Genomic DNA, 23404 nt, shown 5'->3' with positions numbered 1-23404 from the left:
CACCCACCCCTACTAGCAGTAGCCCTGCTAGCTCTTCACCCTCTCCCTCTCCTCTGCTGGCAGCCTTGTGGTCTGTTCCCTCCATCTATGGTCTGGTTGTAATTATTGCTCTGGTTCTACTGGTCATACGATGCATCCACAGGAAACCAAAAGGTTTGACAACTTCACCCAAAAAGAAACAAGAATAAAGACTAACTGTATTTATTTTACTTTGTCCAATTAAATTAACAGTGGAGGCTTATTTATTCATTTATTTATTTAAGTTGAAGGTGAATATACCTACAGTAGAGTCATAAAATATCATTGGTTGACCAAAAACACTACTGTCCTTAAAGGGACTTACATATGCTGCAGCTTTTATAGTGTATCAGAAGCTTTTTGTTATTATTTACTGTATTTGATGTGGTCTGATTAATAGTTTCTGCAGGTTCTAGTTGGTTCTGGATTTTACACTGAACATTTCTTGGATTTCTAGATTCTCTTACTTACTCAAATTGTTCATTTTGCTTCGATCCAGGTCCTGAAGTCCAGGAGGGAGATGATGACATCACATACAGTGTCATCGACCCATTACATCAACTACAAAATACAAAAAATGAAGACAGAGGTAGTATCTGTGTGTGTTTTTGTACGTCATCATTCAGAAAAAGTCATCTAACATAAACAACAGTATAATGTAGATGGTTAGATTTTTCTCTATTTCTGCACAAATCTGATCTAAAACATCCTAAAACTGGACAAAAGGAAAAAAAAAATTACAAGTTACACTCATTTACTAAGAAAAATGATCCAATCTTCATGTTTGAAGTTTATTATCAGTTAATTTGTATGTGAACTTAGAGTCAAGTGTGAGGTACAGGTAGAACAACGTGCAGTCACACTGGTTTATAATGGAACAGAGAACTGAGTTAAATTAATTATAACCATATAACCTTTTGTGTGTCTGTTTGTTTCCACCCGAATCAGAAGTCATCTACTCTTTACTGACGCCGAGCTTTACACCTTCACATCAGTCCAACCAGTGACGTCCAGCTGCTGCTTTACTGGCCACTAACTGGTCACCACATCCTGTTTAACATTATTTATTTCATCATTTCACAGCTACATTATACATTTCTACATTTTTATATCAGAGTTCAGTTACTACTTGTTTTATAATTAATAAATTTACTTAAAGAAACTTTCGCTTGTTTTAGTTTCTCACTTTTTGACGTTGTGATGCTTTTCTTTGTCATAAGTGAAAATAAACAGTTTAGTTTGAATAAATTATATTTACAACTGGTTCACTCATTTCTTAAAATTTACTTTGTACAGAATGATCTGATCTCTGCCTCTGGTTTCAGCCTGTGTGCAGCTCAAAAGCTGAGACACAGTAAATGAAAGGAAACACGACCTACATGTGGTGAAGCCACAACACTGTTCAGAGGTGTGTGCTGGTACCTCGTCCTCAGTGAAAACTGCTCCCACTTCCTCCACTTCACATTGATCAGATTCCTGCAGCTTAAAGACCAAAATGTCCTGTTTACTCAGATAAATCAGTAATCAGAGACTGAACACATTATAATTTAGTTAATATTAGGAATTTGAGGAAAATTGGATGTTTTTCTGCTTCATGGACACAAAACTGATCTAAATGTAACATCTGTGTGGAGCTGATCGTCCTGAGCTAAAGCTCCTACTGGAAACGCCTTCAGTTTGTCCCTGCAGCTCCAGTGAACACACACATTTCCTGAACATGTTTCTGACATTAACCAACCTCTGGTTTATTTACCACAATAACAAAGCTGATGTTGGGACAGATCAGACTCCACAGCTCATCCCCACATCAGAACCAGCAAGTTAACTCTTAGTGACCCCTTCCTGTTTGTAGACACAGCCCAGGAGGTGATTTAATATAATGTTAAATTTGATTCATCAAAAAAGAACAAAAGATTGAAATTTATGTGCAGACTTATTTTAATAAATATAAAAATCTATAAATATAGATTTTATAAAACTGCAGTGAAGTTGTCAACGAACAGTGAAAAGACAGAAAAAAAGGAAATTGTTGTGATTTTTAAACTTTGAAAGTGATCACTATGATCCTTCATTGATCTTTTACTTTATAGACCTAACTTCAGTAATATCAGTTCAGATAAAACACTGATAAGTACAAATATACAGCAGAAGTACTTTTATCTCTGATTTAGAAACAACTAAACCACTGTGTGTCTTTAATTAAATTATAAACATGTAATAATATTTGAGGTAAATTATTTTTTTTCCTATTCTAACCTAATGCAGCATCAGCAGCTGTAGAGTAACCTTTACCATGGCTGAAATCAAGTTTCAACTAGTTCAGCTCCACTTGTGACAATAATATGGCTTTACCTGTTACAGTTTTAGAGTAATCAATTCAGTTCAATTCAATTTTATTTGTAGAGCGTATTTTACAAATGACATTGTCACAAAGCAGCTTTACACAACCAAAGAACAGTACATGACAGTGAATGTGTATGAATCATAACAATCAGATTGTAATCAGGTACAGAGCCTTTTACAGTCGTCTAACCTCAGGCTGTTCTGCAGAGCTTTATGTGACCTCAGCAACAAAACACTTTGGCTACATTCATAAAAGCCTCAAATCAAGCGACTCAAATCATTTACTCTACTACTGATCATTTTTTAATAGAAAAAATCTCTGTGCAGATTCAGCAGTTTAGAACCGTTTTCAATCTGGACTTGGAGACGTTATAAACAGAAAAACATCTGATCTGAATGATTAGAACTGAAATGTTAATGTAACTTTTAATTACTGTAATGTTAATGCAAACCGTGTACAGACGTGTACTGTCTCTTTAAGATCCCTCAGTACATCTCTTTTTGTGTTTTCTCAGTCGTCCAGGTGAAGTTAACTGGAAGTTGAGTCATCAACTGGACTTTTTTCTTCTCAGGACGAAAAGTTTCACTAGTTAGAAGCTGGAAAAGTGTCACATGGAAGTAAAGTTCATCATACAGATAAGTTAAGCTCTGCTGTTATCCTCAGTAATGTCTCAGCAGAAACCAGTGTTGACGACAAAGAGACGATTTTATCAACGTTCTGCGTCCTGATGTTCACCTTCTGTTTCAGGAGCAGGTTCATATGAAGTCTGCTTCAGATGTTGTTTCTTTCTAAATACAGAAAACAAACAACAACAGCCAGAAGCACAGAAACTGACAGACCAACAGCCAACCATCCTTGTTTCCTCCAGCCTTGTCTCCTCCATCCTTGTCTCCTGCAGCCTTGTTGTTTCCTGCAGATGAGAAGCAGCAGTGAGTCAGCAGGTGTCAGGTAGGTGATGAGTGAAGAACACAACAGAATCCATTTCCTCTTCAAACTCCTGTCAGACATTATCTACTGCACTTTGATCCCATCACTCATACCAGCTGTTTTCTACAAAGTCTCATCAACACCAACATCTGATCTGTGATGTTTCACTCTCACATCAACAACCAGGAAGCAGCTTCAACTCTGATCCACACACACACACACACACACACACACACACACACACACACACACACACACACACACACACACACACACACACACACACACACACACACTAACTCACCTGAGTCGTCGACCTTCAGGTCGATGATGCTCATCGTGTGATTTCTTTCACTCTGGTAGACGTGACACTCGTACGTTCCAGTGTCACTAATCATCACGTTCTTCAGAATCAAAGACAGGTCTCCATCCTCCATGTGTTCGTCCTTCAGCTCCACCCGGTTCCTAAAAGATGGATGCTGGTGTTCTGGATGAGATTGTCCGTTCTTATAGAAAAACACATTTTCTGGCTCCAGGTCAGGTTGGATCCACTCTAAGACTAAGATTTCAGTGTCTCTGGGAACTTGGCAGGACAAAGTTACAGCGTCTCCAGTTTCAGCTGTTTTATTTTTCTGGTCTGAAGGAGAAAAAACAAAAGAAGTAAAAGTACAACTCCCCACTTCTACAGTATCCAAAGACTGGACACTGATCTTTGTTTAACCAGGTCGGGGGGCACAGTAGGGTGGTTGGCCTATTTTAACACCGTCCTTCATCTCTGGATCTTTCAGCTCCACTCGACCTCGATAAAATGGATGTTGGTACTTTTCATGAGTGCGGTCGTCCCGGTAAAAGAAAACATCACCATCCGACTTCAGGTCAGGTCTGATCCACTCCAACAGTCTGACAGTAGCTTCTCCAGGAGCTCGACACTGAAGAGTGACATCGTCTCCACAAATAATTACGGAGCAAAAGTCAGTGAAACAGATCTTTGGGAAACATTTTGACATATTAAGTCATTAAGTTACACAAATGTCAACTTTACATGGTTGGTCAATCACTTTAACATTTTACATTGTCAAACATCCCAAAAGTCCAACAGTTCCTGTAGCTGCCAGCATCAGGTTCAAAGCTCTGACCTTTGAAAAGTAGTTAATGCAACATCACGATTATAGTATTATTATTATTATTATTATTATTATTATTATTATTATTATCATGGTTATTGTTAAAAGGTTCAAAATGTACTGTTACACATTCATCTGTCATTAGTATTAGTATTGATCTCTCATATACACACCTGAAAAGTACAAGATCTTTCAAATTCTGGGTGTTACAAACCTTTTAAACAACAAGATCACAGGTCACACAACATTATATGATTGTATTAAGTAGAAATTAGATCATCTGCATCGTTATCTTCCTTTAAAATGAAGCTGCCAGCTACATAAAGATAATAATTTATGAAATCAAGGGAGTCCTTGATTTGGATATATGTTGTGTTAACAGTAGCTGATACAAAGAGATAAATGTATTTAAATAAAAATAAAAACAGACATAAACACTAAGAGTTGTGTAAGTATCTTAATCAAACTACAGACAGCAGGAATCAGCATCGAGTCTCCCGTCAGCTCAGTATTGACTGAAACTACCGATTATTGACTCTTTGTACTGATGTAAATGTTTAGCAGAGTTTGCAGCAGGTAGTTTTAGTTCCTAGTAATAAACAGTAACAGTAAAAGTTCATTTAGAGAGATGATCAACAAAGAAATAAACTGTGACTGCGGACAACATGTCGGCTTCAGCAGGAGGCTGCAGAGACCAGAGCTCTGAACAGACCGAGTAGAGATGAGAGGAACTGAACCAAAACCTGGACAGGTGAGATCCGGTGTGTAGTCGAGTGACGCCACTGATGACGTATGAAGCATGGACGTATGTCTACTTCCTCGTTTGTCTTGACAGATGTGAAGCTCAATGAACCACAACACAATTATTGGAAGTGTTGGTGTTGTAAGAAAGACCAGATGAAGGGTTCAGGACTCAGAGACCCAGACTCAGACTGGTTAGTCCAGTGTGTACTGAGATACTTGGTAATGGGTTTTAAACACGTCATGTCTGCTTCTCTTTTAATTAATCCAGTAATCCTAATTAACCACAGTCTTCATGTTCCTGTTCCCTCTCAGCAGCTTAAACTAAACCAATCTTACAGTTTTCTACGATCCTCCATCGGGTTCAGTATAAAATTCCTCAATGTTAACATCAGTACCATCATTAATCCAGCTCTAATTCTGTGTTAAATGTAGATTATGTCCTTCTTCAACAACGGGCTATGGCAGATCGAACTGTTTACTTCCGTCCCATCGCCCAGCAGGGGGCGGAACTTCACCAGGAAAATTTAATTGACTGATTTTTAAAGAAGCAACTTTGTGTCTTTAATTAAACTGTAAACCTGTTATAATATTTCTGCAATAGGATTTGATGAAGAGTTGAACTTTAAAATCTGAGCTTGTTGTGGACCTGGACAGCTGGTGTGTCTACAACAGTAGATTCTGTATCACTGAGTAAACTCACATCATTTTGTCAAGATTCAAAAAACTTTATTAATCCCAGAGGGAAATTGTTTTGCCTCATTACAATTGTTCTCAACACAGACAGAAAGAAAGAGAACCACAACCAGAAAGATCCACATAAACACAATAACATTAATACAGAGAACTCAATATATGTACAGAATATGTGAGATGAATGAAAATGGCTCAATATTTATAGTCCAGGGTGGAATGACCGCAATTATAAGACACAAACTATCTGTACTATCTGAATTGTACAGATTGATCGTCACAGGTAGAAAGGATCTCCTGTGGTTCTCCGTGGAGCATTTAATGTTAATAAGTCTTTGGCTGTAGATGCTCCTCAGTCCAACAACACACTGTGCAGTGGGTGGGAAGGATTGTCCAGGATTGAGAGGAGTTTGGACAGCATCCTCCTCTACAATATGTAGAGGGTCCAGCTCCACCGCCAGAACAGAGCCAGCCCTCCTAATCAGTTTGTTTAGTCTGTTAGTGTCTGCAAGCTTCATGTTGCTGCCCCAGCAGATCACAGCATAGAAGATGACACTGGAACCACAGACTCATAAAACATCCGCAGCATGGTGCTGCAGACGTTGAAGGACCTGAGTCTCCTCAGAAAGTGAATCCAGCTCTGAGCCTTTTTGTACAGTGCTGCTGAGTTCTTAGTCCAGTCCAGTTTGTTGTCCAAGTACACTCCCAGGTATTTGTACTCAGATATGATCTCCACCTCCTCCCCCTGTATAGAGAGAGGGATGACCCTCCAGCTCCTTTGTTTTATTAATTTCTCTCCCAGCAGTGCAGGCCGGATGGTGTTGAATGCACTGGAGAAATCAAAAGACATGATCCTCACTAAGCCACCAGGCTTGTCCAAGTGGGTGTTGGAGCAGTTTTGGTGTGATGGAGCAGATGTATGACGGCGTCATCCACTCCACCTTGGGGTTGATAGGCAAGGAGGGCATCAAGTGAGGGTTTGACAAGAGGTCGTGGGACTTCAGGATCAGCCTTGCAAAAGCCTTTATAATGTGCAATGTCAGAGCCACTGATCATCTGCCAGTTTTTACAGTCTATAATTACAATTACAGGAATATTGAAGCAGACAAGTAAACCGAGTAGAGACGAGTGAGGACAGAGGACATTAACACACTAAAGAATGACCGACGGGTTCAGAGCTGGGACACAATATATCAAGAAAAAGACATTAACAAGACACATGAAACATTAATAAATATTTTAAATCATCATGTGATAAAAATCTACTGATTTCAATGACACTGATATGACATTAGTAAAAACGGTCATTGACAGGATTTTAAAACCATTAACACACATATGAGCACAATCCAAACTAAAGTCAGATCATCAAACTACAGTTAGTCCATGGGACAGGTTCTGTTAGGTAGATATCTAGAACTTACTAACAACCACACATTCATGTTTCTGATGGTTCACTCTCAGAGCTTCTTTAACACCAACACAAAAACTCTTCTTCCACTTGGATACTTTGGATTTTGCTCCAAATGTTCAACTGAAACTTTTCCATCACAGAGACCAAGAACAAAGTTGAAGTGAATAAAGCTCAATTTGAGCTCAGTGTGTTGGTTCAATACAGCAGCCTGAAGGAACACACTGATGTCCTGCTGCAGGATACAAACACATGCTTTTATTGTGAAAGGTTCAACTTCAGCTTCTGGTCCAGCAGCTGCTGTAGTGATTGTTTGATCAAGTCAGACACACAGATGTGTTTCCAGATGTGTGTGGATGCTGTAGATGAACCAGCAGCACTTACAGATACAGTCCACAACAACAGTGAGTCCACTCCTGGTCAGTATCACTAAAATGTCAAGTCACTTCAAATCGTCCCCATTTCAGGAGATCTGACTTTAGTTGGACTCATTGAACTCCAAATAAAGATGATTGGAGAACAAAAGTCAGGAAACTTTCCTTCATGAAATTCATGGATGTGTTTGACTTGAATCTTTGGTCTTGTTGGGTCATTTGTGCTGACGTCACTATGAACAGCAGCACTGATGTCTAATAATGTCAGTGGATCGAAAAGAGAAAGAGACAAAAGACAGAACAAGACTTCAGAACAAGTCCTCAACATCTGGATCCTGGAATAATCGGAGCTTCATCTTTAAAGGACTGGAAGAGGAACAAGTTTACAAGGAATCATTTAGAACTGGTTCAAGAAGAAACTGATTGAATCCATGAATCTGAAAACGTGTGTGTGAGTGAAAGAGACAGACATGTACAGACTGAACTATCTGTTCAACAGAGACGACGTTTCTCTGACAGGACGACACTCTCAGTACTACACTGAACACAGAGACAAGGAGGAATCAGCCCACCAGAACCTAAACCCAGGATAAAGAGGTTCAGTGAATGTGGTGTTGAAGGTGTGGAGGTGGATCAGTTTGTCAGAGGAGACTCTGTAGAAGGACAGAGTCCCAGCAGGACAGTCCACATACACTGATACTCTGTGAGAGACAGAGGCGGAGATGAACATTTGCCTGTTTTTGTGACAGACAGAGTAACCACCATCAGAGCAGATCAGACTCCAGGACTGATCGTTCCATCCAAACCAACAGTCTTCACCGTTTCCTCTCCTTCTGATTCCTCTGTAACTCACTGATACATAAACCCTTCCACTCCACTCGACCTCCCAGTAACAGCGACCAGTCAGACCATTACTACACAGAAACTGAAGACACTGGTCAAATCTGTCTGGATGATCAGGATATGACTGATCCTCCTCCACACGTGTCACCGTCCTGTTGTTGTCAGACAGTCGTAGTTTTCTGTTCACTGTGTTTGTGTCGATGGTGAGTTGACAGAAATCTGATGGAGAGAACAAGACACAATCCAGCTGCAGTTATTAATCTATCATCAGTTTGATGAGGACTCATGACATCAGGGATTTGAATGAGTGATGTGACAGTTTGAAGATGGTTGAATGTTGCTGCTTTGTTTTCATCAGTCTCATTAAAAACACACTTACACTTCCTCAGACCTGGTCTCAACCATCGGTCTCCACCAGGCTGCACCCTGAAAGGAGGAGGGGGGTCAGAGCAGCACATTCTCTTTCAGCATGCACACATGGACATTACATGGCTCTCATACACACAGTGTGTTCTGGTTCTGTTCTAATGGAGGCTTGTATGTAGGGATGGACATTCAGTAAACAACTAAAGAATTGGAGTCCTTATCTTGGAATTCTACGGAGCAGGGAGGTGACATGGAGGAAAGATTTCAATTCTCTAGTTCAGTTTTTTTTCTTTGCTGAATGTAAAGTGCTTCAGTGAAGATTTGTCATCAACTGAGAGGAAATGTTTCCAGCAACAGAACTACTTTCTGCTGCAGTGTTCATCAACACAACTCCACAGTGAGACACAAACTGATGTTCACACATTTTTCTTCTCTTTATATCAATGAGTTGCGTTTAAAAGAGGCACCACCTGCTGGAGCAACCAGGTACTTCAGAGAAATACAGGACAATTTCTGACAGTTACATCTCACATCCTCAGCTTCTGCATCATCAGTTAATATAGATTTGAATTGATTAAATTATTAACATTGATTAATGATTAATCATCAACATCCCTACTTCCTCCTTCATCAGACATTATTTGTGGCTGCAGCAGGCCTCTTCATACCTGAGAGTGTCCAGTCTCCAGTGTGGATCCTCCAGTCCAGCAGACAGCAGCTTCACTCCTGAGTCTCCTGGATGATTGTAGCTCAGGTCCAGCTCTCTCAGATGGGAGGGGTTGGAGTTCAGACTTGAGGCCAGAGAATTAAAGCCTTCCTCTGTGATCAGACAGCCTGACAGTCTGCAGACACACAAAGCAAACCAACATCACATACTCCTATTTGTATTTGGCGCAAAATTACATACAGTGGAAAGAAAAAGTAAGTTCATAGTTCTCATTACATTAAATAAAGTCATTATTTTGACAAATAGTGCAACTCTCCCCATAATGATGAATAAAGACAGACAAAGACATTTACCTTTACATTTAGTCATTTGGCAGATGCTTTTACACAAAGTGACTTACAAGTGAGGAACAAAGCAAGCAAAAATCTAAGTCAAGGAGAAAACATCAAAGCAAAGTAGTATCAAAGTAGTGTTTCTGTTTCATGAGATGCAAGTACAAAGAGCAGAAAAGTTTTTTTTTAAAGACATGCAGACTTTTTCTCATCCTACATTGAACAAGGACCAATATGAATTAAACATTTCCACCACAATGGTCTTGCCAAAGTCCTCCTAGGTTCGGGTTTTTGCTTCTGCAACTATTCGGGCTGCAGCACGCTTAGCCTGCCGATACCCATCAGCTGCCTCAGGAGTCCCACAAGCCAACCAGGCCCAGAAAGACTCCTGCAGCTTGATGTCTGTCTTACTTCAATATCCACCACTAAGCAGCAGAGATCTTAAGTCAACAGCTCCAAAAAGACACATCAACAATGGAGGTAGAGAACATGGCCCATTCAGACTCAATGTCCCCAACCACTTTCAGGATCTGATTTAAGCTCTCCTGCAGGTGGGTGTTGAAAAACCCTCTATCACAGGGTTTCGCCAGACGTTCCCAACAGACCCTCATAATATATTTGAGTGTGCCAAGACTGTCCAAATTTCCACTCTGCTGACCACCAGGTGGTGTCAATTGACAGCTCAGCTCCTCTCTTCACCTGAGCATCAGAGATATACAGTTATGTTCAGAATAATAGCAGTACAATGTGACTAACCAGAATAATCCAGGTTTTTAGTATATTTTGTGCAATGTGCACTGATGGACACCTCTTATGCTTAAACATGTTGTTTGTGACGAGCACAGAAGTCCTATAACAAAACCCCACTTGGGTTCAGATCAGGGAGACTGTTCTTCTCAATCATGCCCCTCCAAGTCTCAATTGGAGACATGAGCGTTGAAATCCCCCAGCAGAACAACAAAGTCCCCAGTCAGAGCACCTTCCAGAGACCACAAGTAAGCCAGGAACTATACCAGAGGGATCTATTCCCCTACCCGAGGGTGCATGGAAGCGATTCCTATGTTCACCAGGGAAAAATCCACAATGCCCCTATGCTCTTTCCATTCAGACATTCAGCCAAAGACTTATTAACATTAAATGCTCCACAGAGCGCCACAGGAAAACCTCTCTACCTGTGGCCATAAATCTGTACAATTCCTCCCCCCTCTATAAGGGGTGGGGGGAATGATAGTTGTGACATACACTTGCTGTCAATCCACATAGAGTATATATATATATATATATTGACCCAATTTCATTTGTCTATTTTACATATTCTGTATATATATTTAGTTTTTCTGTATTGATGTTATTGGTTATGTGTATTTATGTTGGTGTTGGATCTTTCCTGGTTGTGGTTCCTTTTCTTTCTGTCTGTGTTGAGAACAATGGTAATAAGGCAAAATAATTTCCCTCTGGGATTAATAAAGTTTTTAGAAACTTGAATCCCTCAGGCAAGAGTCTGGCAACCAGGCGCTTGCCTGAGTACCCCAACCCCAGGTCTGGCTCTATAGTGGGGCCAGGCCAACAACAACATTAAGAAAAGATAGAATCCTCACTGAGAGTCTAGAAAAAACTGTTGCAGAAAAATGTATTTAAGTTAATGAATCCTAACCTGAGAGTTTCCAGTTTACAGTGTGGATTCTCCAGTCCAGCAGACAGAAGCTTCACTCCTGAATCCTGCAGGTTGTTGTTACTCAGGTCCAGTTCTCTCAGACTAGAGGACTGGGAGCTGAGAACTGAGGACAGAGCTTCACAGCTTTTCTCTGAGAGGTTACAGCCACTCAGTCTGAAAAACAGTGATGTATAACATTACAACATTTACGTTAAACATTAATGACCTTAAATGTTGTCTGAAGTAAAAAAGAAACTACACAATGAAATTAAAACAGACAGGACACTAAATTTATTTTATATATTGTAAAATATTGATGAAAAACTTCTGAAGCTTGAAACTTGTGACATTAAAAAGCTTATTCTGCTTGGGTCTCTCTCATGTCAGCAGTTCTGGACATTTTAAATATCTCCCGTTATTTAAAACAGAAACTTGACCTGACCTGAGAGTTTCCAGTTTACAGTGTGGATTCTCCAGTCCAGCAGACAGAAGCTTCACTCCTGAATCCTGCAGGTTGTTGTTACACAGGTCCAGTTCTCTCAGACTAGAGGACTGGGAGCTGAGAACTGACGACAGAGCTTCACAGCTTCTCTCTGAGAGGTTACAGCCACTCAGTCTGAAAAACAGGGACATATAAAATGACATTTGTGTCAAACTGTAATCACCTTAAATGTTTACTGAACTAAAAAAGAAACAACAAAATGAAATCAAATTATACAGGAAAGTACAATTATTTTGTATATTGTAAAAATACTGATAAGAAATTTCTGTAACTTTAACATGGTTGTGTCTCTCTCATGTCAGCAGTTGTGGACTTTTTAAATACCTTCAGTTATTTAACACAGAAGCTTGACCTGACCTGAGAGTTTCCAGTTTACAGTGTGGATTCTTCAGTCCAGCAGACAGAAGCTTCACTCCTAAATCATTGAGGTTGTTGTTGTTCAGGTCCAGTTCTCTCAGACTAGAGGACTGGGAGCTGAAAACTGAAAACAAAGCTTCACAGCTTCTCCCTGAGAGGTTACAGCCACTCAGTCTGAAAAATTATGTTGCACAAGATGACAACATTGGTCTTGCGTTATAATACAATACAGTGCCTATAAAAAGTATTCACCCCCTTGGATGTTTCATCCATTTATTGACATTATAAATTAATCTTGGTCAATAAAAATGGGCGACTTAGACTAAAAAATTGATTTAAAGGTGAAAATAGGTTTCTACAATGTAATTGCAGTATAAATACACTTGTGTCTGGAAGGTTAACCACTGGTTAATCAATATTCCTGGCTACCATGACACCAAAAGACTCACCGACTCTGAAAACAGGTAATTGAAAAGCATAAGTCAGGAGATGCATAAAAAAAAAAAATCTTCTGAACATCCCCACGATTTCACTGAGTGTGTGTGATTATAGCACGTCGAAATCTGCCTAGAACTAAGTGACCATGCAAGAAGGAGATTAGTGAGAGAGGCCACTAACACACCGATGACCACTGAGGGAGACTTAATAAGCTTTAGGTTGCTCAGGTTCTTCACTAGTAAAAGCTTTACGGGAGAGTGGCAAGGAGAAAGCCACCGTTGAAGAAAACTCAAGTTAAATCACGACTGGAGTTCGCCAATAGGAATGCGAAAGAGTCCATGGCCAGTGGAAGAGGGTTCTTTGGTCTGATGAGACTAAAATTGTGCTTTTTGTCCATCAGACAAGACGCTATGTGAGGCGCACACCAAACATTGTACATCACCACAAACACACCATCCCCACTTTGAAACACGGTGGTGACAGCATCATGCTGTGGGGATGCTTATAGGCAGCTGGCCCTCGAAGGTTGAGGGTAAGACGAATGCGGCAAAATATAGGACAACCCTGGAGGACAATCTCATTCAGTCGACTACAGCTTGGGATAAGATTTGTTTTTCAACAAGACAATGACCCAAAGCATACAGCAAAAGCTAAACAGAAATGGTTTACCAACAACAAGGTGAATGTTCTGGAATGGCCGAATCAAAGCCCAGACATCAGTCCAATAGAGAATTTGTGGATGGACTGTTCAGGGCTGTTCACACCCGATCCCCACGCAACCTGACCGAGTTGAACAGTTTTGCAAAGAATAATAGCAGAAAATTCCATTGTCCAGATGTACAAGCCTAATTGAGACCTATCCACACAAACTCCATCCTGTGATTGCAGCCAAAGGTGCATCTACTAAATACTGACCTGAAGGGGGTGAATATTAATGCAAACACTGATTTCACCTTACAAATTTTTGTCAAAGTCATCAACTTTTATTGACCATACATTATTTCTTCTTCTCTTTCGGCTTTTCCCATCAGGGGTCGCCACAGCGAATCATCCTTTTCCACCTCACTCTATCATGAACATCTTCTACCCTAACACCAGCCAACCTCATGTCCTCTGTTATAACATCCATATATCTCCTCTTTGGTCGTCCTCTTGTCCTCCTGCCTGGCAGCTCCATCTCCAACATCCTTCTACCAATATATTCACTATCCCTCCTCTGAACATGTCCAAACCACCTCGGTCTGGCCTCTCTGACTTTGTTGCTAACACAGGCAACGTGAGCCGTCCCTCTGATCTACTCGTTCCTTATCCTGTCTAACCTGGTCACTCCTAAGGAGAACCTCAACATCTTCATCTCTGCTACCTCCATCTCAGCCTCTTGTGTCTTTCTCACTGCTACCGTCTCTAACCCATAGAGCAGAGCTGGTCTCACCACTGTCTTGTACACCTTTCCTTTGAGTCTTGCTGACACTCTTTTGTCACACAACACTCCTGACACTTTCCTCCACCCTAACCCTAACCCTAAATCTACAAAGACACAATGCAGCTCCTTCTGACCATCTCTGTACTTTTCCATCAACATTCTCAAAGCAAAAATGGCATCAGTGGTGCTCTTACGGGGCATGAAACCATACTGCTGCTCACAAATCTCCACCTTCTTCCTAAGCCTGGCTTCCACTACTCTTTCACACAGCTTCATTGTGTGGCTCATCAACTTTATTCCTCTATAGTTGCTGCAGTTCTGCGTGTCACCCTTGTTCTTAAAGATCGGAACCAGAACGCTTCTCCTCCATTCCTCAGGCATCTTCTCACTCTCTAGAATCCTATTGAACAAACTGGTTAAAAACTCCACTGCTGTCTCTCCTAAGCACTTCCACACCTCCACAGGTATGTCATCAGGACCAACAGCCTTTCCACTCTTCATCCTTTTCAGAGCCTTCCTAACCTCATCCTTTCCAATCTCTTCTATTTCCTGCTCCACAACATCAACATCTTCCTCTCTTCTTTCCCTGTCATTTTCCTCATTCATCAGATCCTCAAAATACTCCTTCCATCTTTTCTGCACACTCTCCTGGGTTGTTAGCACCTTTCCATCTCTGTCCTTAATCACCCTTACCTGTTGCACATCCTTCCCATCTCTATCTCTCTGTCTGGCTAGCCTGTACAAGTCCTTCTCTCCTTCCTTTGTGTCTAACCTGTCATACAGCTCATCGTAACCTTTCTGTTTGGCCTTTGCCACCTCCCTCTTCACTCTACGCTGCGCTTCCTTGTACTCCTGTCTACTTTCCTCAGTCCTTTCTACATCCCACTTCCTTCTAGCTAACTTCTTCCTCTGGACGCATTCCTGTACTTCCTCATTCCACCACCAAGTGTCTTTACCTTCTTTCCTCTTTCCAGATGACACACCTAGCACCTTCCTACCTGTTTCCCTGATAACTTCTGCTGTGGTTTCCCAGTCATCTGGAAGCTCATCCTGACCACCCAGAACCTGTCTCAACTTCTGCCTGAATTCCTCACAAGTTTCTTCATTCTTTAGCTTCCACCACTTGGTCTTCTTCTCTGACTTCCCTCTTTTCTTCTTCCTGACCTCCAGAGTCATCTTGCACACCACCATGCGGTGCTGTCTGGCTACACTCTCTCCTACCACCACTTTGCAGTCACTAACCTCTCTCAAATGACCTCGTCTACATAGGATGTAGTCCACCTGCGTACTCCTACCTCCACTTCTGTATGTCACTCTATGTTCCTCTCGCTTCTGGAAGTAAGTGTTGACTACAGCCATTTCCATCCTCTTAGCAAAGTCCACCACCATCTGTCCTTCCAGATTCCTTTCCTTCACACCAAACCTGCCCATCACCTCCTCATCACCTCTGTTGCCCTCACCAACATGCCCATTGAAGTCTGCTCCAACAACAACTCTCTCTCCTCTGGGGATACTCTCTATGACCTCATAAAACTCACTCCAGAATCTCTCCTTCTCTTCTAACTCACAGCCAACCTGTGGCGCATACCCACTGACTACATTCATCATCACCCCTTCAATTTCTAGCTTTATGCTCATCACCCTGTCTGAGACTCTTTTCACCTCTAGAACATTGTTCACAAACTCCCCCTTCAAGATCACTCCTACCCCGTTTCTCTTCCTATCAACACCATGGTAGAACAGTTTGTATCCTCCTCCGATACTACGTGCCTTGCTGCCCTTCCACCTTGTCTCCTGCACACACAGAACATCTACCTTTCTTCTCTCCATCATGTCTGCCAGCTCTCTGCCTTTCCCTGTCATCGTACCAACGTTAAGAGTCCCTATTCTCAAATCTATGTTCCTGCCTTTTCCCTTCTCTCTCTGACCACGAACCCTTCTGCCTCCCCTCTTTCTTCGACCAACAGTAGTCAAATTTCCACCAGCACTCTGTAGGTTAACAGCATCGGTGGCGGTCGTTGTTAACCCGGGCCTCGACCGATCCGGTATGAAAGTCTTGTGAATGATTCGCATGGCTATTTTGGCAATTTTTACGCCGGATGCCCTTCCTGACGCAACCCTCTCTATTTATCCGGGCTTGGGACCGGCACAGAAGTCACTGGCTTGCAACCCCTATGGCTAGATTATTGACCATACATTATTTATAATGTCAATAAGTGGGAAAATACATTTAAGGCGCTGTATGTTTTAATACAAGAAAACAAGTAATAAGTTATGTTCTGTTGTTGAAATAAAGTAGCTGTGGATTTAATGATGAATAAATTCCACTATCTTTATACTTACATAACTTTCTTGGAGACTTTGACGACTCCCAGCACAAACAGAAGATCCTCTTCTGAAAAGTTAGAAGAGTATTTAAATGGATCAAACTCGTCCAGATCTTTTCCTGAAGACACCAACATGAAGACCAGAGCTGACCACTGAGCAGGAGACAGTTTATCTGTGGAGAGACTTCCTGAGTCGAGGTACTGTTCGATCTCCTCCACTAGAGAACGATCATTCAGTTCATTCAGACAGTGGAATAGGTTGATGCTTTTCTCTGCTGAGGGAGTCTCTTTGACCTTCTTCTTGATGTACTGGACTGTTTCCTGATTGGTCTGTGATCTAATTCCTGTCTTTGTCTGCTGACCTCGTAGGAGAGTCTGATTGGTCTGTAGTGAAAGACCGAGGAGAAAGCGGAGAAACAAGTCCAGGTGTCCATTTGGACTCAGTACTGCCTTGTCCACAGCACTCTGGTGGAGAAGTTTTAGTTCAGGTATTGACAACATAGATTTTGACTGTTGTTCAGACAGCAGATTGACTCCAGAGTTGATGAAGGTCAGATGGACATGAAGAGCAGCCAGAAACTCCTGAACACTCAGATGGACAAAGCAGAACACCTTGTCCTGGTACAGTCCTCTCTCCTCTTTAAAGATCTGTGTGAACACTCCTGAGTACACTGAGGCTGCTCTGATATCGATGCCACACTCTGTCAGGTCTGATTCATAGAAGATCAGGTTTCCTTTCTGCAGCTGCTCAAAAGCCAGTTTTCCCAAAGACTCAATCATCTTCCTGCTCTCTGGACTCCAGTATGAATCTGTCTCAGCTCCTCCATCATACTTGATGTTCTTCACTTTGGACTGAACCACCAACAGGTGGATGTACATCTCAGTCAGGGTCTTGGGCAGCTCTCCTCCCTCTCTGGTTTTCAACACATCCTCCAGAACTGTAGCAATAATCCAGCAGAAGACTGGGATGTGACACATGATGTGGAGGCTTCGTGATGTCTTGATGTGGGAGATGATTCTTCTGGCCTGCTCCTCATCTCTGAACCTCTTCTTGAAGTACTCCTCCTTCTGTGGGTCAGTGAAACCTCTGACCTCTGTCACCATGTCAACACACTCAGGAGGGATCTGATTGGCTGCTGCAGGTCGTGTGGTTATCCAGAGGCGAGCAGAGGGAAGCAGGTTCCCCCTGATCAGGTTTGTCAGCAGCACATCCACTGAGGTGGACTCTGTAACATCGGTCAGGATCTGATTGTGGTGAAAGTCCAGAGGAAGTCGACACTCATCCAGACCGTCCAGGATGAACACAACCTGGAACTCTTCAAACCTGCAGATTCCTGCTTCTTTGGTTTCAGTAAAGAAGTGATGAACAAGTTCCACCAAGCTCAACTTTTTCTCTTTCAGCACATTCAGCTCTCTGAAAGTCAATGGAAATGTGAACTGTATGTCCTGGTTGGCTTTGTCTTCAGCCCAGTCCAGAGTGAACTTCTGTGTTAAGACTGTTTTCCCAATGCCAGCCACTCCCTTTGTCATCACTGTTCTGATTGGTTCCTCTCTTCCAGGTGAGCCTTTAAAGATGTCTTCTTGTCTGATGGTTCTTTCTGGTCTGTGTGGTTTCCTGGATGCTGCTTCAATCTGTCTGACCTCATGTTCATCATTGACCTCTCCAGTCCCTCCCTCTGTGATGTAGAGCTCTGTGTAGATCTGGTTCAGAAGGGTTGGGTTTCCTGCTTTAGCAATCCCCTCAAACACACACTGGAACTTCTTCTTCAGATTAGATTTAAGTTCACGCTGACAAACTGCAGCAGGAGTTCCTGAATGAAACCACAAAAACATGATCAATATAATTTCTAATGAAAACACAGTTTGACAGTTTCATGACCCTAAATGATTCACATTTCAACATATTAACACTCCACATCTTCAGCTCTCAGTAAACGTCTCATTTGTCCATGATGTTAAATGTTTAGAGAAATCCTCTTACTGCTCTGCAGACAGTCAGCCAGCTCCTCCTGCTTCATTCTCCTCAGGAAGTTCAGTGTGATCTTCACAAATGCCTCTCTGCTGCTCCTCCTCTGCTCTTCATCCTCACCATCCAACATCTCCTCATCCTCCCTCTGACTCTCTAAGCATTGTGGGTAATCTGGACTCAGAACCTTGTGGATCTTCTTCAGCTCGTTCTTTACAAAAGTGACAATGTTCTCCTCCAGCAGCTGGAACAGAAACTATATGAATGACACAATCCAACTCAAATCATGGAGCCAAACATCAGATCCATGTTGGACAGACTGACAATCCACTGGTCTAAAAAGTGCAGCATGGAGATTATTGGGAACACAACAGATGGAAAAGTAGTAGTTGGACATGTACAGACCAGAAATATAGAGTCCAGCTGTGTTGGATGCTGCTGGGCAGACTGACCACTGGGAACCTCTGAGCTCTCCTGGTCCACTCTGTGGAGGAATCATCAAGAATGAGCTCACAGTATGTCTGTCCACACAGAGACACACACAAGGTAAAGGTCCATGAAGACAGATTTGATGTGAACAGTGAATCAGAGACTCCCTGTAGTGGTGAAGCTTTACTGTCACCAGTCACTTTGGTTCAGTCTCAGCAGCTCTGAACAACAGATATCTCTGCCTCCCTCACTGAACAATGCTCAAGTGTTGGAACAAGACATCTAGAGACAGAGTCTACTTGGATCACACTGGTTGTACTGGGCAGCTCCCAGTCTGAATATGTTCAACTGTGTGAGTATGAGGCAGAGTGCTGCTGCTCACACAACTCACTTTGACTAATTCAAATTTGAACAACTTCATTCCTTCATTAGTTGGTGGATCCTAAATGAATCTTCAAGTCAGCTCTGGTACTGACACCGGGGGACAAACAGTCCTCTACACTGACTTCAACAACATTAGAACTAAAGTCTTCCAACAGGAAGTGAAGAAGTCAAGATTCTTTAAGACATTTGTACCAAAATCTTCATTTTGCGAACTTCAATCACAAAGATTTGATCAGAGTTCAACATTTGTGGTGTTCAGCTGCTTCCTTTGACGTCTGCCTGCAAGTCAGCACTTCATTAGAAGAGGAGCAGCCCCCTGAGACCCTCTACAGGATCAGTGGTTTAGCTACGGGCTGGATGGAGATTTGATCCATGATCAGAGTGTTTGCTGGAAGAATAGTGAAGAAAGCTTCTCCTTCAATCAACAGTTCAAACAGAAATCAACTTACTCACATCAAAAATATCCAGAAATCCAAAGAACACAACAATTTATCATCAGAAAAAGTTTACATCATATTGTTCAGACTGATTTTAAACTCACAACAACTTACTCTGTGTCTGATGAAGGTTGATGTTTAAAAAGAATAACAATACCCTTTGACCAGTCGCTCTTGAAGGACACACAGCTGGGTTCAGGTCCAGGTCCAGGAAATTCTAGTCTTTGATGGGACCTGATAGAAAAACAACTTTTGGTGACGCTCACATATTCAGTCAAAGTTTCCTTCATAAATGACAAATAGAATCAGAAGAATAGTAAAAATGTCCTGATGAAATATTCAATTCTAGATGAGACTTGGAGACAGAATCAGTCCGATGGTCTCAGTCATCTCACCTCTGAGCTTTGGTCTGGCTCTCATGGTCCCCACACAGAGTGGTTTTAGAGGGAGGGACTCCCTCCTCTCTGTCCTCACACTGATCCATGCTGCTGAATCCACATCCACATCAGCTCACACACACTTTCTACCTTCATGTGGAGAGGAAACACAAATCATTGATGTGCAGTGAAAACTGAAATCCTCCTTTCCATCATTTCTCCTGGACAAAGATCAGCTGCTCCTCCACTGATTGGCTCTTCTTTCCTCTTTCATATCAGTGTCACTTGAATGCAGTCAGACAGCAGTGGGAGGCAGAGGAAGCTGCCATCAGCTGCTCTACTTCTACTATTAGTCCACTAGATGGAGGCATGAAGCTGCAGCCCAGCACACACAGGACAATGGACCAACATTTACACTCACTCAGTCATTTGGACTGACGCTGATACTTCACTAACTTTTCCACCACTAAACAACATTTAGAGATAAACACAGAAAAATAATCTGATCATCTGTGTTGTCTGAGAAAATCATGGAGATACTTTAAAAACTGCATGTACAGTAAACTTCCTCTGTGCCTCAGTCAAATCAAAGTCTAAATAGAGTTTCTACAAACAGACTTACTACACTGTAGGTCTGGAAATGACTGAGAATCAGCAGTTTGCTGTACAACAATCTACTCTAATGATTCCTGTACACATGTGCTGTGTTTGCAGAGGGGGGGGGTGGGGGTTCATTTATATGAGTCCTGAACAGAAACACACATGAAAATCTACTTTGGGAAACCACAGGTTCAGGTCCAGGAAGAGTTCCTCTTTCAACAGACCTCACAACAACAACAACAACTCGTTACTGTAATAAAAACCAGACCAACCCCTGAGGGAGAAACACTGTCAGTGTTGAACAGAGACATTATTAGAAGCTGAAGTTGTGAATCCACAGACACGGTGATCACAAGTTGATGTGTCTGCTGCTGCTGTTCAGAGAGACGTGTGTCTGATGCTGTGGAGGTTGAACATGGACAAACAGACAACAAGTGCTGATCATCTGCTGGATCAGTGGTTTTAATCCAGAACAAACTGTTTCCATTTGTTTTAATGTCATTAAGTTGAGTCGTTGACATTTATTCACTTTAACAATGTTTCAAAGATGAAACTCACAAGTTTGATGTTTGAGTGAAAACAGACCAAAGAAAGTCACAGAGAGAGATTTACTCAGAAACTGAGACACAGTTCATCAAACTAGTTCTTGTTCTGTCAAAATACTATTTAGCTACATGTTGGATTTAATTAAATAATGGGAAACAGTTAAATCGACATTAACGAGGACAGATAACGAGCTGAGGATCTACTGACAGAGAAAGTCGGAGCTGTTCTCCAGCGGCTGTCCGGCCGAGCTCAGACCGCATTTAGTGGCTCAGACAGCGGGAGAGCAGCGGCTCATCTCCGCCTCCTCCACAGGCTGATGGAGGCAGGAAAAGCTGCCTTCAGTCCTCAGTAAGTGGAGCTCCACAGTAACAACGACTCTGTGTTCAACTAGAGACCATCCACTAACTCTATGTCCATTAAAGACGGTTTTAAACGACACATTTGACTGAAATGTTCCAGGAAGTGAAACTAAAGGTCTGTTGAGATGAAGTTCGTCTGAAAACCAGACGGACACTTTCTAACTTTTCTAGCAGCATTGAAGCTGCTGTTTGTGCTGGAGTTTGCAGATACTCACCTCTAGTGATGAGCAGAGAAGATTCAGAGTTTCTAGTTTTACTGGTGGAAACGAATCCAAACTTTCCGACTCTTCCGTCTCGAACCACGAGGCTCGATCGAGTTGAACTGTTCCAGAAACAAGAAGCTGCAGTGAAGACATCAAGCTGCTGTTTGTGCTGACAGCAACAAATCCTCACATCCTGTGAGGTCGGATACAGAATCAATCAAATCTACTTGATGCTCCGTTTCCACAAACTTTGGTTTGTTGGTAAAAAGCTTCAGGAGATGATGAGTTTGTGGTTTCAGCGTCATATGACTCCAATATTTCACAATAAGGTTCAAATCTTAATGAAACGCAGTCATCATGTCCGTTTAATGAAACTCTAAATGTCAGTAAAGGACAGGGAACAAAGCTGTTCTTTGAACATGGAACTGCAGGAACCTCAGGAAAAAACACAGAGACTCAGTCATTTAGGAAAAACTACTGCTTTAGTCACTGTCACACTGAAACTATCAAAATAAAAGCACCGGAACTACACAATGCAGGACTGGAACATTCACCTCGTAACACATTATTATTAAGGCGGCTGGTTAGTGTAGTGGTAACGTCTCCGCCTCCCATGTGGGAGACTGGGGTTCAAATCCCAGCTATGGCTACCTCCAGTAGGGGTCCTTAGGCAAGACCTCCTCATGCTGCCCTGCCTACCCTTGTAACTTGTAATGACTTGTCTGCTAAATGACTGTAATGTAATGTAATGTAATTATCACTGAAGGTCCAGAATATGAGGACATACTACTTGGTCATTATAGAACAGCTGGACGTGGATTCTGTGGTGTTCTTCTGACAGCTGTTTCTACTCTGCAGGACTCACACCTGGAAACACCAAGGCTACAGGGATCAAGGATGGAGGGAGCAGAGATGAAGTAGTTGAGGACAGACGACACAGTAAGACACATGTTGGACTGGCAGTAGCTTTGTCACTTGGTGCTGTGATGGTTCTTGGTATTTGTGGTTTTGTCCTAAACAAGAGAATCAACAAAGGACAGAATTCAGCAGCTGTCAGCTCAATGTGACAATGATTTTTAGATTTTAATATATTTTACATAAAAAGTAAAAACTAAGGATGACGTGTGATTTTAGTTTATTGAACCTTTAGTTTATGTAAAAACAACAAAATGGAAATTCCTCCACTATGAGGATCTAAAACTGAGTAAATGTACATAGTTATTTACCAGCTCTGTTTTAATGTCAGACTTTGTTCTTTCATTTCCATTTAGTCATTTATCAGACGCTTTTATACAAAGAGACTTGTGACTAGTGATGTGACGATGAGGCTCAGCTGTGTTGTTGTGCATGTTTATTGTGTGTATTGATTTGAATTGTTGTCTTTCCTGTTTACATCATGAGCACAATAAGTCTTCAGAGGGAATAAATACGTTTGACCTTGACCTTTTCACATGAAATCTTCACCAGATGTTGGTAAAAACCCAAACACATAGTCAAGGACACTCTCAACTGGTTTCAGAGAAAGAAAGTAAAGCTGTTGGAGTGGCCCAGCCCAGACAATC

At 41.8% G+C, this 23404-nt stretch overlaps 1 protein-coding gene and 1 long non-coding RNA gene across 2 annotated transcripts; one reads left to right on the top strand and one right to left on the bottom strand.

Moving 5' to 3' along the window:
- Nucleotides 1-58: 58 nt before the first annotated feature.
- Nucleotides 59-1134, top strand: LOC113168198. Its single transcript, XR_003299375.2, has 3 exons — nucleotides 59-153; nucleotides 518-607; nucleotides 967-1134. It is a non-coding gene; the product is annotated as an uncharacterized LOC113168198 (long non-coding RNA).
- A 6957-nt stretch (nucleotides 1135-8091) lies between these two features.
- On the bottom strand, nucleotides 8092-18984 carry LOC113155590 (protein NLRC3-like; the record flags this gene model as incomplete). Its single annotated transcript, XM_033326647.1, has 7 exons — nucleotides 8092-8694; nucleotides 8855-8901; nucleotides 11495-11668; nucleotides 11937-12110; nucleotides 16558-18352; nucleotides 18523-18751; nucleotides 18913-18984. Coding segments are annotated over 7 exons (3018 nt in total), but the record flags the coding sequence as incomplete, so codon positions are not given.
- Between the last annotated feature and the right edge of the window lie 4420 nt (nucleotides 18985-23404).

This window comes from Anabas testudineus, chromosome 18, assembly GCF_900324465.2.
Source record: "Anabas testudineus chromosome 18, fAnaTes1.2, whole genome shotgun sequence".
NCBI classification, from domain to species: Eukaryota; Metazoa; Chordata; class Actinopteri; order Anabantiformes; family Anabantidae; genus Anabas; species Anabas testudineus.
Note: the sequence above shows the minus strand (reverse complement) of the source record. Positions and strands in the feature narration are given on the sequence as shown.